This window comes from Myotis nattereri (assembly GCF_964212035.1).
Source record: "Myotis nattereri genome assembly, chromosome: 6".
NCBI lineage: Eukaryota > Metazoa > Chordata > Mammalia > Chiroptera > Vespertilionidae > Myotis > Myotis nattereri.
The window spans coordinates 74,409,464-74,426,992 of NC_138081.1; the positions used below are offsets into that span (position 1 = coordinate 74,409,464).

At 44.7% G+C, this 17,529-nt stretch overlaps 1 protein-coding gene across 4 annotated transcripts in view; it reads left to right on the plus strand.

Annotated features, from left to right (window-relative positions):
• The window catches only part of NHSL1 (NHS like 1), a gene marked incomplete at its 5' end in the record, with an annotated part of 211,643 nt that overhangs the window by 68,860 nt on the left and 125,254 nt on the right, over positions 1-17,529 (plus strand). For 2 of the 4 annotated variants that reach the window (XM_081094564.1, XM_081094566.1), the window contains one exon: positions 16,368-16,566. The exons of the other annotated variants lie outside the window; for them this stretch is intronic. In XM_081094564.1, the coding sequence (XP_080950690.1) occupies positions 16,368-16,566 (199 nt within the window). Of the gene's footprint in view, positions 1-16,367; positions 16,567-17,529 lie in introns of those variants that run through there. 4 annotated transcript variants of the gene reach the window in all.

A 17,529-nucleotide genomic window follows, 5' to 3' on the forward strand; every position in this document is an offset into this window, starting at 1 on the left:
GTGAATGCTGTTGATTTGTCTGTAAACGTGGGGGACTCAGGAACATTTGCTCCGTTGCCCTTCCCTTGTTAATGTCAATGTGCCCGATTTACAGTACATGCACAATCCATTATTTGTCTATTGACCTCATCTTCCTAGAAGCAGAACAATGGTTTTCAGCTCTGGCAGCCCCTCCTTGGGAATCCTGTTGGATTCTGCAGGTCTGGCACGGGGCCCAACATCTGTAGAGTTAAGCGCTCCCTTGGTGATTCTGATGTACAGCCATGGTTAAAAACCACTGCCATGGACTAGCGCATGCGGAGCCAAGAGTTCAGGGAAAACACAGAGCCCCTCCCAGTCGTTCTGCAGGAACGGGTATAGAGACTGCTTTCCTCGGAGCTGGGGAGCGGTCTTGGTCTCGGGAGCCCCGGAACTGACAGCCCAGTTGGCAGTGAGAAGTTAAGTTCTCAGGGATACAGCTCCTTTTAGGCTCCTTCTCCCAATTCCCCTTGGACTTAATGGAGACTCCCACCTTATGTTGAAATCCATGTGAATGGGAGTCTAACTGTTCACTGCTGCTGAGAGCAAAAACGTAGGGTGCTTTTTGAAAAGCCTGTTCGCCACTCTGTTGCTTGGAAGCTGCTGGAATCAGCCTAGTGTGTTGTTTGTATTTATCCTCACCATCCAGATAATACATGTGATCAAATCAACTGAAATTTCCATCCTTGGAAATTTACAGCATCATTAGCATATCAAAGGCTGGGAAAGTCCTGTGGTTACCAAAACAAACAAAAAAACCTTTTTTCAAAACTTTGAGTTAAACAGACTTATTTGCATAGGAAGAGACTTTTTACTCCCATACCTACAGTGTTTCCTAATACCATTTTGGGGAAGACTGGCCAAGTCACTTTTTGATTCAGTCATTTTCTTAGGGTTAATTTCTGAAAGCTGAACCTTCTTTTAAATTCCTCTTTGAAGTTGGACTGAATTAACAAATGGAAGGGTTGGCAGAGCAGTTTACTAATTCATAACTACATCCCCCTGCTTTCTTTGTGTTGCTAAGTACTATAATCTTTGACCTGAAAGGAAGAATACTGCTAACAAGTAAATATTTAAAAGGCCCCGTGAAGTATAATGTGCGTGAGTTTGTGCCTGGGGAGTCTGTCTGCTGGATGAAAGAAATGACTCACTTTTCATCTCCTAAATAGGCCGTTGTTTTACAGTAGGTTGAAAGGAAGTATTTTAAGTGCTAAGGGTTAGATTTCTTTTTATTTTTAGATTTCGCTAGCCATGGGCTTCCCTGATTGGAAGGTGGCGTGGTAAGTCGTAGTTCCTCTGTGTGTCTGTGCCCTGTGAGTGAGTTAGCAGTATTGTGAATGAATGAACTCTGTGCTACCAGAGGCGACTTGGAACAGTGCGAGGAAACGGAAACATGACTCATTGATGTACTTGACGAGTATCAAGGGGCCTCACTAACTTCAGAGCCAGCCCTGAAGGGTGGTAGAGCAGGCAGAGCCCTGATGGGGGCCGGGCGACCAGGGCTCTAGGCCCGACGGTGCCACCGACCACCTTGGTGGCAGTGGTCTCATCACCAGACTTCTGTGAATAAGCGGGAGGTGCGATTATTTGTGGCCAGGATAGCTTCCAGCTTGAAGATTAAATGAGTCTTAGAATTGTGATTTTCTGGCTAGTGTGGAAGTGGGTGTGTATGATTTAATGGCCTTCAGATGGGATTCATCGAGGATCCATGAAACAAACCTTTATTTTTAACATTTGAAGTGAACTGCTATGACAGTTTGACCAGGGGAGTCCGGAACAGACAAGGAGGGAAAGCAAACTGTGGCATGTTGTAGGGAACTGACTTAATGTGGCTGAGGCATTTGGGGTATGGGATGGTGCAAATGTGATACTGTGGGGAAAGGTTTATTATTGTCTACAGGCAAAGTGTTGCTCTATCTGGGTTTCTTTTTAAAAGCTATAGAATAGCTCCTAGGGACACTGTTTGATATGCTACACTGTTTTTAGAAAATATTTTGACCAACCTACTGAGATATATATCTACAGACATTTTCCCTTAAGAACATCAACCTGGCCCAGCTGGCTTGGCTCAGTGGTTGAACGTCAACCTATGAGCCAGGGGACCAAGGTTCAATTCCCGGTCAGGGCACATGCCCACCCAGGTTGCAGGCTCGATCCCCAGTGTGGGGCGTGCAGGGGGCAGCTGGTCGATGATTCTCTCTCATTATTGATGTTTCTATATCTCCTCCCTTCTTGTCTGAAATCAATAAAAACATATTTAAAAAAATAACAGTAAGCTTCCAGTTTTTAGTTTTGCACAAAACAATTTTAGTTTTTGCACAACAACTTTTAGTGTTTTATTGAATGAAAATAACCTTGTGTCCTACTATTTCCTCTCAGTGATCTTTCACGCAGACTGTATCGACAGGAACCATGAAATACACTGCTGTGCCTACCAGAAACTTCCTATGTGTTTTTTAAAGGTGATACTCTGGTTTATTTAGTGTAATGTTTTGAGGAGGAAGGAGCTAGCACAGTTTGCTTGTGGGTCATGATTAGTCCACTTTAGTTTTATTATGCTATGGAAACACATTGTCTTGAAATAATTGTGAAAAAAACAACAAACAGAACAAAATAGCCTTGCCAGTGTGGCTCAGTGTTTGAGCGTCCAATCTATTAACCAGGAGGTCACAGTTTGATTCCTGGTCAGGGCACATGCCCGGGTTGTGGGCTAGATCCTCAATGTGGGGCGAACAGGAGGCAGCTGACAAATGATTCTCTCTGCATCACTGATGTTTCTGTTTCACTCTCCCTCTACCTTCCTTTCTGAAATCAATAAAAATGTATTTTAAAAAACCTCAAAATATTTTCAAATGGTAACTTTCAAAGTTAAATCATATTTGAAAGTTTCTATAATTTTATACATTTTTCTTCCTGCAGCTTAAGCCAGTGTAAGATTCACTACCAGTGTTTTTTTCTCCTTGAAAAATTGGTTAGCAGTCGCCTCTTACCTATTCCTTTTTTATTTTTATTTTTTTTAAAATATATTTTATTGATCTTTTACAGAGAGGAAGGGAGAGAGATAGTTAGAAACATCGATCAGCTGCCTCCTGCACATCTCCTACTGGGGATGTGCCCGCAACCCAGGTACATGCCCTTGACTGGAATCGAACCTGGGACCTCTCAGTCCGCAGGCCGACGCTCTATCCACTGAGCCAAACCGGTTTCGGCCTTATTCCTTTTTTAAATTATCTTTTGCAAATTCTCAAGTTCAAAAAGCTATGTTTTAACCATTCCCATATATTGAAGCCTCATATAGTGCTATGTGCTTGACTCATAACCCCAGTAGGTGGCAGTATTGCTATTCTTGTTTTCTGTTTTTTTTTTTCCTTCGGTGGGAAACTGGTTCAGAGAGGTTTGACCAAGATCAGTTGTCAATAAATGTGTTGAAATCAAGATTGGAACCCAACTCTGCCTGATTAAAATATTTGTGCTTTTCTCTCTCTGTGTTTTACTGGCATGTTGGGTTTTTTTTATGGTAGTTGTGTGTGTGTGTGTGTGTGTGTGTGAGAGAGAGAGAGAGAGAGAGAGAGAGAGAGAGAGAGAGAGAGAGAGAGAAGGGGGGGGGGGAAGCCTTACTTCTTATGTTATCTATTAAGTAAATATTTACTTAACACCCACAGAGTCGAAATTTTTCTTCCCAATCAATTGGTGGCTATCATTGGTGGACAGGAGAAGGGATTTGGGTGGTAAGACATCCTAAGTTACCTACAGCAAACTAAGGCTTGAATCCTATGCGACCAGCTTCCTGGTGCCATGCAGGTTCTCAGAACGGAGAGTATGGATATGGAAACAAACAGCCACTTTGGAGAGTCAGAAATGATGCTGTGGAGGAGGAGGCACTGAGATGACTCTAGGAAGGCTCATGGAAACACATATGGCTATGGAAGCACATTAATTGTCATGGCGGGGGGCTCTTCTGGGGGAGCCCGAATTGATGGCGAGAAGCCTGGGTTTGGTTAGAGGTGGTGGCTAGTGAGCAGGGTGACAAGGTCAGGGCTGTGGTGGGAGGGTGATGAGGCAGGAGGCAGACACACGAATGGAGCACAGAGGGGTCAAGCTGAGGCCCGGTGCTGCCAGAGCGTTCCTCAGGGGAAAGGAGAAAGGTAGAGGGACATCTCTGTTGCCAGGGGAGGTTATCTTTGAGTGTGAATGTAAAGGTGGGAGTGAGGCTTAAAGGAACATCGAAAGGTTGGGAACAGCCAGGAAGACGTGAAAGGTGAGAATAGAAAAGTGAGGGCCCGGTTAGGGATGGGCAGTCACACTTATGGGCAGGCTGTTTTCTCCGTTCAGGAGGTGGGCAGGGCGGAGAAGAAGGGTTACAGTGAATGCCAAGTTGCAAGGGGCCAAGAGGAGTTAGTGCTGAGCCAGAATTTTTACTGAGGAGCAGAGAGACTGGCAGGAGGCATTTTGTTTGAAGTAGAGGGGTTCAGAGGAAAAGGAACACTGGATCTGGAAAAAGAGATTGAAAATGCAAAGCAGGGAACCAGTTCATTCATGCTGCAGACAGCGGTCAGGAGGCAGGAATGAACCAGGAGAGGCACGATGGGAGACATGGGTTTGAGGTGAAAAGGAGGATCTGGTGCTGGCTGGGGTATGAAGGTCCCCAGGTGATCAGAAGTCTTGCTGGGCATTGCTGGAGCCCCCGGCCTATTTGGAGCAGCAAGAGGTGGATTAATGCTGCCCGCTGCACGCTGCTTACCTGACCTAGTCTTGAGAAGTGACTCCTCACCTGTGGGCAGGTTCTGACGGTGCCCGTCTCACCACGACGCGCACGTTAGATTGTAGCACACGTACCCTTCAGGTAGTTAGCTCACAGCCACTAGCCCCAGACTTGACAAGTCCCCCAGCTAATTGATTCCCTGTCCCTTTGTTTCAGACATTCTGTGGGTCTGGGGCGAGGCCCTGGCATCTGTATTTTAATGAGCTCCCCCATGTCATTGGTCATGTCAGTGATGGGGCAAGTTTGGGAAACACTTATGTAGTAGGCACCTTGGGTGTCCTAAAGGCCAGACTCTGCCCTCTGTAATACTTGCTTTTCAGCTCCTCACCCTTGCAGGCCAGCATAGGTACAAAAGATACATCTGAATGTTACGCTGCAGGTTATTTCAGTGAGTGGCTACTTGACTGTTTTTATTTTATAAGGTACCTTTCAGGGTCCTTCACTGGTTCTTAACCCACTCTGGGCCAGTGTTTGAATACACTCTTGCTGGGCTTTATGGAGGATAGATTGTTCTGTTCTGCCACCTGCTGGTCAACCACAGGCACGTGTGGTGTTTTGAGGCCTGCCTCCTCTGTCAGACAGGGTTTCTCACAGGCAAGTTTCAGTGGTGCATAGGTAAGGCAAACTCTTATTTCTAATAGAGCCATCTGCGCAAAAACACTTTACACTTAATATTGCAAATTGGACAGCGTTAATTTCCTCCTCTCTGGAGCTTTTTTCCAGCCCAGGTGTTAATAACAACACATTCTGAGAGATTCGTTTGCCGTGTTAATGTCACAGACTGTTCTCTCTGTGCCTTGTGTCTGTTCTGTGGGTAGAGGATGCTGGCGGTTCCAGGCTGTGGTGAGGGCAGGCGGGATTCAAACTCTGGAAAAGAGGTGTGATCTTGGGAAGCTGCTTTATCTCTCTCAGGAGCAGTTCAGTGTTGTGTCAGCACATCATTGTCATCATCATCATGTTACACTGTTGTGGGACCCTGACTCTGGGTTCTAACTTTGCCCATGACTTAAGCCTGACAACTAATTTCTAAAAATTCTGTAGAGTACCTGTCAGGCCACATAGCTACAGAGCTGGAGGCCCTCAGCTCCCAGGTTTCTGGAATTTAACCAATCAGCATGAAGCATAGGACTTGTTTTCCTACAGCCTAGAAAGCAGTGTCTGCTTGGGCCTTGGGGTGTGTGCCTCCTCCGACCCCACCTGGTCCCATTGACACTCAGGTGCAGAAAGCTTAGAGGAGGCTACTTTCATGCTTTGTATCTGATGCTCTTTTAAACATTTAAAAAAATTAGAATTAGAAAAATGACAGGCTTCTTTTTTCCCTTTTCCTCTTGAATATTATTGATTGAAACGCAGAACTAGCATTTAACTTAGCTCTATCTATAATCCTATATAATAAAGAGGCAATATGCAAATTGACCATCACACCCTCACACAAGAGGGCTGCCCCCATGTGGCCACAAGATGGCCGGCAGGGTAGGGCAGTTGGGGGCAACCAGGCCAGCAGGGGAGGGCAGCTGGGGGTGAACGGGCCTGCAGGAGAAGGCGGTTTGGGGCGACCCGGCCAGCAGGGGAGGGCAGTTGGGGGTGACCAGGCCAGCAGGGGAGGGCAGTTGGGGGCAACTGGGCCGGCAGGGGAGGGCAGTTAGGGGCGATCGGGCCGGCAGGGGAGGGCAAGTTGGGGGCAATTGGGCCAGCAGGGGAGCAGTTAGGCGTTGATCAGGGGAGTGGTTAGGGGTGATCAGACTGGCAGGCAGGAGCAGTTAGGGGCAATCAGGAAGGCGAGCGGTTGGGAGCCAGCAGTCCTGGATTGTGAGAGGGATCCCAGATTGGAAGGGTGCAGGCTGGGCTGAGGGACACACACACACACACACACACACCCCATGCATGAATTTTGTGCACTGGACCTCTAGTCAAAATATAAACACTCTCAAAGATTAGTGGTTCTTAATTGGGGGACGGGGTATACTTTCCATAGACTATGAAGCTTTTTAAAAATACAGGTGTCAACAAAAAACCCAAAACCCAATCTATGCATGACTTATCAAATACGGATCTTTTATAAAAGGTGATTCGGATGTTCACCCATGGTTGAGAATCAAGGCACTAATACAGTTTCCATTGGTCTAGCCCAGCCGTGGGCAAACTACGGCCCGCGGGCCGGATCTGGCCCGTTTGAAATGAATAAAACTAAAAAAAAAAAAAAAAAAAAAAAGACCGTACCCTTTTATGTAATGATATTTACTTTGAATTTATATTAGTTCACACAAACACTCCATCCATGCTTTTGTTCCGGCCCTCCAGTCCAGTTTAAGAACCCATTGTGGCCCTCGAGTCAAAAAGTTTGCCCACCCCTGGTCTAGCCCATCATCCTGTGTTTCTTTGGGCAGCAACAGGCCATCAAACCTTGGGGACTTACAGTGTCCCAGGGACTGTGCTCAGCTCAGGACCCTGGATACTGACAAATGTTTACCCATCATCCCCTTTGTCCCTGTCCCTCTCTTCTATCTTTACAAGGCTGGTGGCAAAACATTTTTTTAGACTATTGGTTTCTTTAGTTATACTGTGGTTTGAGGCCATCCCTTAGATAGATAAATTAGATTTTGAACTTTCTTCAGATTCATCGCAATCTCATTTTGTGGAAGGCATCTTTTCTGGCAGTGGTTGAATATATATATGCATGTTAATTCTTAAGTGACTTAGGTAACTTAAGTAGTGGCATTTGATCTGATGGTAAATGCAGGCTGTAGCCTGCTGTAATTGCTGCATGCTGAATAAGCAGTACTGTACCATGTGATAAATAAAAGGTTATTTGACCCCATTAACATTTTTTCTTATTTTGAAATGTAACTTATGTTTAGCTAAGCATTTTCTTATCAGCTATAACCAATAATGTATGTTTTATGAAGCTATACATTGGTACTTTTCTTCTATATTAATTTTTTCCCTAGAAAAATTATCAGAGGAGTAAACATTAGAAAATGCCTGGACACGGTGTGTGTGTGTGTGTGTGTGTGTGTGTGTGTGTGTGTGTGTTTATGTATGGTTTGATGAAATTTGGAGTTTTCTATTTCTTTATTTTTTACTGTCATTTCTTATGAGGTAGCTACACCTGTGCTATTTTTGTAATCATCCCTTTTAATTTGTCAGCATTTCACACTTTTCTTTGAATCATTCATTGCCTCACATCACTTTGGGAAATGTGCCTAACAACTGACCCAAGTGCAGTCACTTGAGGATTTTATCTTATAGGTGAGATTTGCCAGCGTAGTTCTCACCCTCACAGCTCTGGTGTTGAGTGCACTGTTTGCCTGAGAGGAATCTGACTCCCACTCCAGCTCACCATCCCCTTCCTGTAAATCCCAGGCATCATTTTAACCACCTGCTTCTGGCCTGACCCGACATCTCCGGTGTCCACCAGCCATACCTACTTCACGGCCTGTACGATCCAGGGCTGCCTCTTACTGCTGCTGCTGATGAACATAACCTACTGATTATTGACGTCAGCATTTTTTTTCAGTTAGTTTTTATTACAACCTGAAGAAAGTTCCTGGTGTCTGTGATGCAGGGGTTTGCGCAAAGGAATGAGAATTCAGGGCATTGCTCACCTGGGTGCCTTTGGAGGCAGCAGTCTTAGTTCTCCCCGTAATCTCAGGGAGACCACTGAGCAGCTGGGCTGGGGTGGGAGGGAGATTAGAGGGGAAACTTCTGTAACTCATGCCTTCACTTTGCTTGCCAATCTCTGTCCACCCACTCCAGTCCGCCATCAGTGGAAAGGGCCTAGTGTTTATTTTGTAGAAGTCCTTCGTCCTTCTTTGAGGTTCTTCGTGCTGGCTTATCCTGCTTGGAGTAGTGTATTACAGAAACAAAAGTCCTCTGGATTGGACATCCATTGTGACCCTGGGGAGCAAATGTTTCAACCCAAAATGTCTGAATGTCCTAAGTGTGTTTTTAGGCCTTCGTTTTCTAAACGTCTCCTTATCAAGATGAGTTTATTACTTGAAGACTGACAAATGTGATTGCCCAGGGAAAGGGAGGTAGTCACTATCTCATTGGATTCCCTTCTCTCAGTAGCCTTCCTTCTTAGAGATTTCGATGACAGAGTTTTTGATGATGGTCAGTTGGCCAGTTGGCAATGCACATGACTGTAAAAACTGTTGAGCTGAAGAGAAAAACACATAAAGATAAAGCTGTCTTTATGTTCTGTTATGTTTCCATGTGTTCCAGAAAGCTTAAATTTGTTAAGCTTTTAAAGAAAATACTCTTATGCAATGAATGAAATGTTCCACTCTCACATCAATGTTTCTCTTTCTCTCCCCTGTCTAAAAAGAATAAAACAATAATAATAAAAATATTTTAAAACATTTTAACTCCTCAAGGGCAGGGCCCTGTCTTTTGTGCTTTAGTATCAGCCTGCCTGGCTGATATCCTGGATCAATAAATATAAACTGATACCTTTATTGGGGCACTTTCCCACCTCTGGGAATGCCTGGGATGATTGCAGTAATTCTATCTATCTATCTACCTACCTACCTACCTACCTACCTACCTACATCTGTCTCATTGTTTGAGGAGACATACTTGAATCTGGCTACTGGGTACTACCAATAAATACATTTTAAGTACTTTATGCCCAATTCTGTTTACTCATATCTTTACATCTATGATTTGTCTTGGTCAATGGAATCACTGCAGGTATCAGCAGTTTTTAAAAATTTTTATTTGGTATCGGTTTCGGGTGTACAGTTTAGTGGTTAGACAATCATACAGTTTACATAATGTTCCCCTTGGTAGTCCCAGCACCCCAGCTGGCACCACACATAGTTATCACAATATTATTGACTAGCCCCGGCCAGTGTGTGTATTCAGTTGGTTGGAGCAACCTCTTGTACACCAGAAAGTGGAGGGTTCAATTCCCGGTCAGGGCACATATCCAGGTTTCAGGTTTGATTCCTGATCAGGGCAGCTGATTGATGTTTCTCTCTCTCTCTCTCTCTCTCTCTCTCTCAAATCAATTTTTAAAAATCTTTAAAAAAACCACCAATATTAGTAACTATATTTCCTATGCTTTACTTACTTCCCCATGACTACTTTGCAACTACCAATTTGTGTTTCATCAGGTATCAGCAGTATTTAACATGCGTTTAGTATGGAATGATAGTGCAATAAAAGTTGGCTGAATTGATAAAATATCTGTTAAAAAATGACATATTCAGTGTGCTCTATAGAGCCATAGTGAATATAGGTGTAAAGAGACCTAAATAGAATAAGCCCTTTGGAAGGTCACTTAAGATTGACTGGAAAATTTTTGTCTTAAACATGTACCAGGAAAAGCTAACGTAAGACATTTTTTCCATGGCCACAGAAAAACTAAATTCACACAGGGGAGCTAAATGCCCAGACTGTCTGTGCGGATTACCAGGGAGAATGTGGCCGCTTTTCTGATTTTTGTTTATTAATTGTTCTAGATTCTGAGCAGGATCATTGGATTCTGGAGTTTTGGTAGATGGAAGCAGTGTAGATGGTTTAACAAATTTTAAAAATTATACAGCTTAGCAGTTAACAACCCTCTTCCTTCTCAAAGTAAAGCAGTACAACTCTGAATAATGGAATTTATTATTAACTCTTTAATTTGGCCTACATGTACACTTTTTCATTTTACAAATTTTACTTTTACCTTTTGGAACTTAGCAATAAAGAACAGATCACCATAAACGTCTCAGTGTCTCCTTTTCCAGAAACATGTTAAGATCAAAAGAAGGAGGTAAGTCTTTCGACCAACATTTGTTCACTGTTGTGTGTAAGGGGCTGTAAGGGACTTGGAGGTGGGAAGGTGAGATCCCTGTCCTTGGGAGCGTGCTGGTCCAGCACTGCGCTAACCCGAAGGTGGCCTGTGGCCTGGCAGCGCCCGGGCCCTTCAGGACTTCGGAATTTCAGGCCCTGCCACTGACCTGAGTCAGACTCTACATTTTATAAGATCTATGATTTATGTGCATAACAAAGTTTGCAAAGGACTGGTTGAGTAAAGAAGAAAAAAAATAATTATAAGGTTCACTGGAGAGGCCGTGGGAAAGGTACCAAGTACAAAGGAGATCATGATTAAAATATTTTTTTAATTTGGCATTTTATTTCAGTTTGAGAGTGAGTTCATTTTGGTCTTCTTATATCAGGTTTAGGGGACTTCCTCAACTGAACCCTTTGGATGGGGACATTTTCATTAAGGTTGGGACAGTTTGGATGTTTGGTTATTGATGCTCAGTAAGCCTCTGCCATCCAAGGTATCTGTCGGTGATGGCTCTGTCCTGGGTGACTTCAGCCCCCTGCAGAGCACCCGCACCAGGGGATGGAGAGCAGGAGTGCCCTGCCATATTGCTCCCGTATCAAGTGATCCCACGGGAACCATGGGGCTAAGGCTCAGAGTGCCAGATCTGTGCAGGGTCCTTGTCAGGCATGAGGCCACTGAAAGGTGGAACTTAAGCTGTGATCCTCCATAAGTACAAATTTAATCTTCCCATTTAGGGAACCAACCCTATTAATTCCATGGAAAGGGGCATCTTCTGATTCTTAAAGCTAGAGCTTAGTGAAAAGGCAGTGTTTTCTTTTTAATATTGAAACAGTGGTAGGTGAGGAGACCCTGAAAATAGGCCCTTCTCTGAATAGGCAAGAGGCTGTGCTTTGTCTTCCGTGACTTCTTTCTCCAGTTCATCGGCTCTTTAGTTCCGTAGGGGCTAGGAGGTGGGTGGGGAAGGAGGATTTAGTGTACTGTAGGACATGGTTTGCTTGGCCCTGAGGTTAATATTTTCTTTTTCTCTTTTTTAGTCACAAATAATGCGTACAAATTACCCCAGAGAAAGATTTCCATTTACATCTGCTCTTAAATTATGCATAAGAGATGACAGTTGGACAACCTACTGTACCCTGTCCTAGTAGCTAAAGGTCCCAGTGGGTCGTCTGGGTGATTCATGCGGTAATCTGATAGGGTGCACACTTCACTGCCCCTGCCCGGTCTGGCTGCCTGAGAACAGGACACAATTTAGAGTAGCTCTCCTCACTCCTCTATATGTTTTTTCCCCCAGTTTTGTCTCTGTTCATAAGTGTTCTGTCTGTGGGCCCCACCTCCAGCCACACCAGCCAACCCCACCAATTCTTATCTGTGTTAGCCCTGTGCTCTGTTGGCTTCTGACTTCAGGGTTTTGTTTCTCCTCTTCCTCCTTCCAGATTTGAAGGGGAGGGTCAGGGCAGAAAAGGCACACAAGGAAATTAAAAGTCACAGTGTTCATTTGTGGCCTGTGAGGCCAAAAAGCTGATGGCACTTGAAATTAGTTCCCACTCCTGGCTGGCATTTTACACAGATGGCAGGTGGACCAGTTCCATGCCTGAGTGGGCTGAGGGGTTTGTCTAATCCTGTCCCTGTCATGTTTAACAATTTTTATTAAATAAAAAACTTCCATTTGAGCTAAACACCTTTTTTTAAGGATGGGTATATATTAAAACATTAAATATTGTATCTTTCGGCGAGGACCTTCCAAATGTATTCAGTCTGTCCCTGTGACTCTTGGTAGCATCATAAATAAATTTTTCCAAATTAATGGGCATTTGACTCATTAATTCTCAAAGAAGGTGATTCTCTAACTTCCCTTAGTAATATATTCTGGTGCCTCCCGTTCTTATAGTGAACTTCTTTAGTGTGTTCCTGAAATCGTTCCTGAAATAATATAGGGCCATTTCTTATCCTTTTGTTAGTCGTCAGTGGTAAGCCTCTCACCACCCTCAAGGGCTAAGAACTTAATCATACACCTGGTGTAGACCTCCCAGCCACTTCACCCCTTGGGCTTCCATCCCGTAAGTGCAAGGACAAGGGTGCTGGCCAGGAGGCGGCTGCGACAAGGCCCTGCTGCGAAAGGCATGCATTTCATTCTGTGAGTACCTCCTCCACTCCCACTGCTTGTGCAGCGTAAGTAGGATGATCTGACTTCCCGTGCCTGCAGCTCCGAGGTGGCACATGGTCGGAAGGGAGTGGTTATTGGCACAGACGATGACAACAGAAGTGTCTGTTTGACAGCCTGACAGTGAGTGGGGAGGTGGGAACGCACTGCACAGTGAGGGATGGGGTAAAAACCTGTTCAGCACGCCTGTTTCAAAGGTCTAGGAAGTGTTCTCTAGTGTAGATTTTCATGGGGAAAATGGTTAAATTAAGATCTTTCATCGCATTGAAGAATACAGCTGAAGCTATTTGAAAAAGACAGATTACATTGTAAAAATCAGGATTTCCCACTTCAGGGTGATTGGGAACACGGGCAGTAATGTACAGGAAGTGCGCAGCACAAGTAGCCACGACCCTGTGCTGGGAGGGGTGGATGTGCAGGGCCGTTGGATTGATAGTCCAGGTAATTAAAATGTGTGGTTCATCTTAGTTACCAAATAATTATAGTTTGAATGAATGTAATAGCTTTTCACGCGGCCCACTTACTGGTACGGTTTTCTAAGCTAATTGCAATATATATCCTAACATGGATAGTTAGAATCTCAGTGTTTCCTCCAAAGCTGATTTAAACCATTATGTTCTATCTTGTCACATAGGAACTTGGATCCCGTTGTAACAGTAGTTAGTTTATCTGACCTTCTTTTACCTTAAACAAAGATATTAATAATCATGGCCTGACAGAACAGAAACATGGATGAGCTCGTTACTGTGCAAATGTACCCATAGATCTCGTGAGTAATAGGAAACCTGTTAAGGTTGTTGGGAAGTCAGCCTAAGTGTGTACTTACTTTGAAGGAGAGTCAGGAGTCTAGTCCCTGAACTGACAGGTGTCCTTCCTGGTTGCTTGGCAGTACCTGTTCCTCTAGCCCCTACCCTCAGTTCCTTCCCAGATGTGTGTAGGAATAGGTGGTACTGGAGGAAAGCACACCAGGTACTAATGACATCCATTCATCCATGGCAGTTCTCAACTGTGGGTCACGACCATCGGAAAACACATGTAGCATATCAGATATTTACATTACGATTCATAACAGTAGCAAAATTACAGTTATGAAGTAGCAACGAAAATAATTTTATGGTCGGGGGTCACCACAACATGAGGAACTGTATTAAAGGGTCGCGGCCTTAGGAAGGTTGAGAACCACTGAATGCCATTGTGTGTGCTTGTGGGCGCACTCCGAGGAGCCTGAGCTGGGGAAAGCATTCCACAGCACTCACCGTATGTAAAGAGCAGCACAAGGTTTATTTCAGAGCTTAGGTATTTCTCTATTAAAAATGGAGACATCAAGGAGGAGACAGTTGAGTTTCTTGTTTGGGGTCCATGGATCCTTACGGAATGGGTGTCATGAATCTCTGAAATGGTAAGCAGCGTTTGAGATGTTTACGTATTTTCTAGCATGATGGTCCTTTTTTTTTTTTCTTTTTATATTTTGATTCTCAGAAGTTCCGTGTCAGTTCTTGACACAGAAAGAACACTGGGTGTTTGAACTTCGATGTCAGCCACTGGTGCTGTGCATCATTTATACCATTTTGCCATTGTACTAGTGACCAAAGTCGAGATATCATTCCAGTTTACTAGCGGAAGCACGTCCAGAGTGCTTGGTGATGCAGCTAGCGTCCCCGGTAAGTGGTGAAGCTTTCAGCCCGGGGGTGTCTGACATGACCTGGTTCCGTTACTGACTCCTCTCTGTGACATTGGGTTGTCACTTACCTTTCCGGGCCTGAATTTCCCCACCTGTAAATGGAGGGGTTAAACAGCATGATCTCTTAAGGACCCTTTTAACTTCTAAATTGAGGCCATATCTGCATCACCTGAACTGCTGTGGCTTCACCCTTTAGTCCAGTGCCTGTCCTCTGTCGAGGTTCCCGTGGTGGTGTGAGCTCCATCCCAGGAACACTCCGTGTTTTCCTACCAATGTTCCAACCCTGGTAAGCTGGTAGAGAGCACTTTTTTTAAAACCTCAATTAATTGTAGATAAGTGACTTTTATATATAAAAGACTTTTAATACATAAAATATATTTAATATAAATTAAAAATCCTGCTTTTATAATTTTTAATCACAGTTTCTTTTCTATTGCAGTTTGTTAGTTTTAAGATATGTGCTCAATTCTGAGTAAAGGAAAGTGAGATGGACCCAGTTCTCAACCTGCTGCTCATTAGCCTTACTCTGAATAGCATTTTGGAGAGGGGATGCCAATTTATGATGGAAAGTTGCAGGGACTCTTACCACCCCTGGGAATTGTGGAATTATGTTGGCCTTGATGAAATGCTTTCCAGCCTGTGGCTGTAGGTATTTTGTATGTCACATTAAAGTTTTACATAGGGGTCTGGGGACTGGAGCCTGCAGGTAATTGCTGCTAGCATGGCTCTCAGGTGATAGTTCTCCCCGGGAAGAAGGTCATTCAGAGCTAGTGAGGAATGGCCCTGGGGGTGTGGGCTGCCAGGGGGCAAGCAGAAGAGGGTCCTCAGCCCCCCACTGGCTGCCCCGGGAAGAGAGGAGAGACCATGACAGGTGCAAGAATGGCTGCACTTCACCTTGCTGACAGCCTGGAGTGAAGTGATAGCTGCGTCAGGTTTATTCTCTTTGGAAGCACGTTTCCTTAGATAATGACATTCCTACATCCACCTAGGAAGGCTGGATGTGTATATCACTATATACTCTTTTACAACCCCTTCTCAAAACCCCACCCTGAGAAGCGTGGTCTGATAATAAGCACGTTGTTGTGTTTTTATCCCCGAAGTCTGTTTTCTGCACAGACTTGCATTTCCTAGCTTTGCTGGAGTTGAGAAGTTTGAGCTGCCTCTGAGGTACTGGCTGTGGGGAGGCGGGGTTTCCCGGCTCCAATGAGGTGCCTTCAGTGTGGGGAAAGCCTATCGCCTTTCACAGGAGCGCCTACTCTGTAATCCAAGCACCAGCCACGCAGCCCGTTTTATTGTTTGTGGAGTCCCGTGGATCCTGAGCGGCTCCTGGCTGGGAAAGAGGGCGAGTGGGCGGCTCAGGACTCTGCACGCTGGGCTGCGACAAGTGAGCAGAACTCGACTTCTCCCAAGTCACCTGCGCGGGTGAACTCTAAGCCGGGCGCCTGGGTTGACGCTGAATCTCTTTCTCCAGCCGAGGAGTTCACAGGCGGCTGGCTTTCTGCCCTTGCGAGGAAAGATGCCTGGGAGGGGAGGAGGATTACAGGCTGGGATGCTAGGTGCACAGCAGAGAGTCAGAGTGCTTTGGTTCTGTTCTCCCCAAAGTCCTGACAAGTGTTCCTGAAATGAACACCCTGCTTGATTTTTAAATTTTTTTACTTTTAATTAATTTTAATTTTATTGTGGTGTGTGGCTATCACTGATCTAGAAACCAAGTAGCACAATGTGGCTGGAGTAAAAAAAAAACCCAAAATTGTTTTTTTAACTCTTCATTTTCCTTTTCTTTGTCATTGAGTGACAGAGACACAATCTTTTTGCATAAAGCCATCCGTGCCTGACTCTCACCGTTGTCTGAGTAAGTGGGAAGGAGCAGACTTATGGAAAGGACCTGGACCAATTTTTTAAAAAGAAGCTTTTTGTCTGCTGGGCTGTCCTTTGTCTAGAGTGGATTTTGATGTGAAAGAAGATGAAAAAGGAAGGCTCTTCAGGTTCCTTCAGACTCAAGTCAAACCCAGGCTCCCTCTCACGTGCTGTGAGTTGGATAAATTTCTCCTCCCTGTCCAGGCAGACAAAGAGGCTGTTTCGCAGTGACGGGGAGCTCTCCGTGTGTGGGCAGCAGGTGGAGGCGGATGATAACTGGATATACAGAGCCCAGCCCAGGAAAGGTGACTTGATTCTTTGTTAATTTAAACATTTTTGAAGTGTGCCATGTAGAATTCTTTGTTTCTAGCACTGATGTCCCTTCACGATCTTTGGCCTCATTAGGCGTTTTGGGTGGTTTTTGTATTGGAATTCAGTGTCATTCAATTGTTTACATGTCTAAAATAGACGGGCTCCTCCAGCTAGATTCAGCCTGAGATTGTGCCCCTCGGAGAATGATAAAATAGCCGTTATCAGTCCTCAGCACTCCCCCGCGGGCGCCCCCCCCCCCCATCAGATCTGCACGCTCATGTGACGTGGTGAAAAGTTCAATGGTAAACCACCATCGTAGGAGGAATCTTCTGCTCTTATAACACTTCGAGGTCAGGACGTGGAGCTCTTTTCTGAAACAGTGCCCCGAGGAAACGTTGGGAATCATGGATAGCCCCCTAGCATCTTCTTAAAGAAGACTGATGAATCATAGGAACACTTGAATTGAACAGGTGTTGGGTGACATCAAGGAAATTAACTCACAGAGGGCTTAGCCAAAAGGAGTTTTTGGATTTCTTTCAAGTTCCTTTTCAGACCAGTGTTGGTCTCTGTTTTCAGGTTTAGCATGTTTGCCTCCCTTAAGGTACGGGGGAAATTCCAGTCCCGGGGGGGTAGGGGGGGAGAGAAGGAAGCATTTCAGTATTTCTTCACACACCCCTATTTTATATTTAGAATTTGAGTTCTTCCTCTTAGCATGCTTGCTGTAGACTGGATTGTTAGGCTCCAAAATGGTTTCTCGATTCGGAGCAGTGGCAAAGCCCAGTCGGGGAGCACTATTTAAGTTATTACAAAGGAACCTGACATTCCTTGGGATTGTGTTTTCTCTGTTGATCACATTTTTCCCGTGCCAAAAGAAACTCTCTAGACTCTTTCAGGGACCTGCTCTGGGTCCCTTCTTTGGGGAAACAAAACTGCTGAAATGTGAGAGAATAAACTAA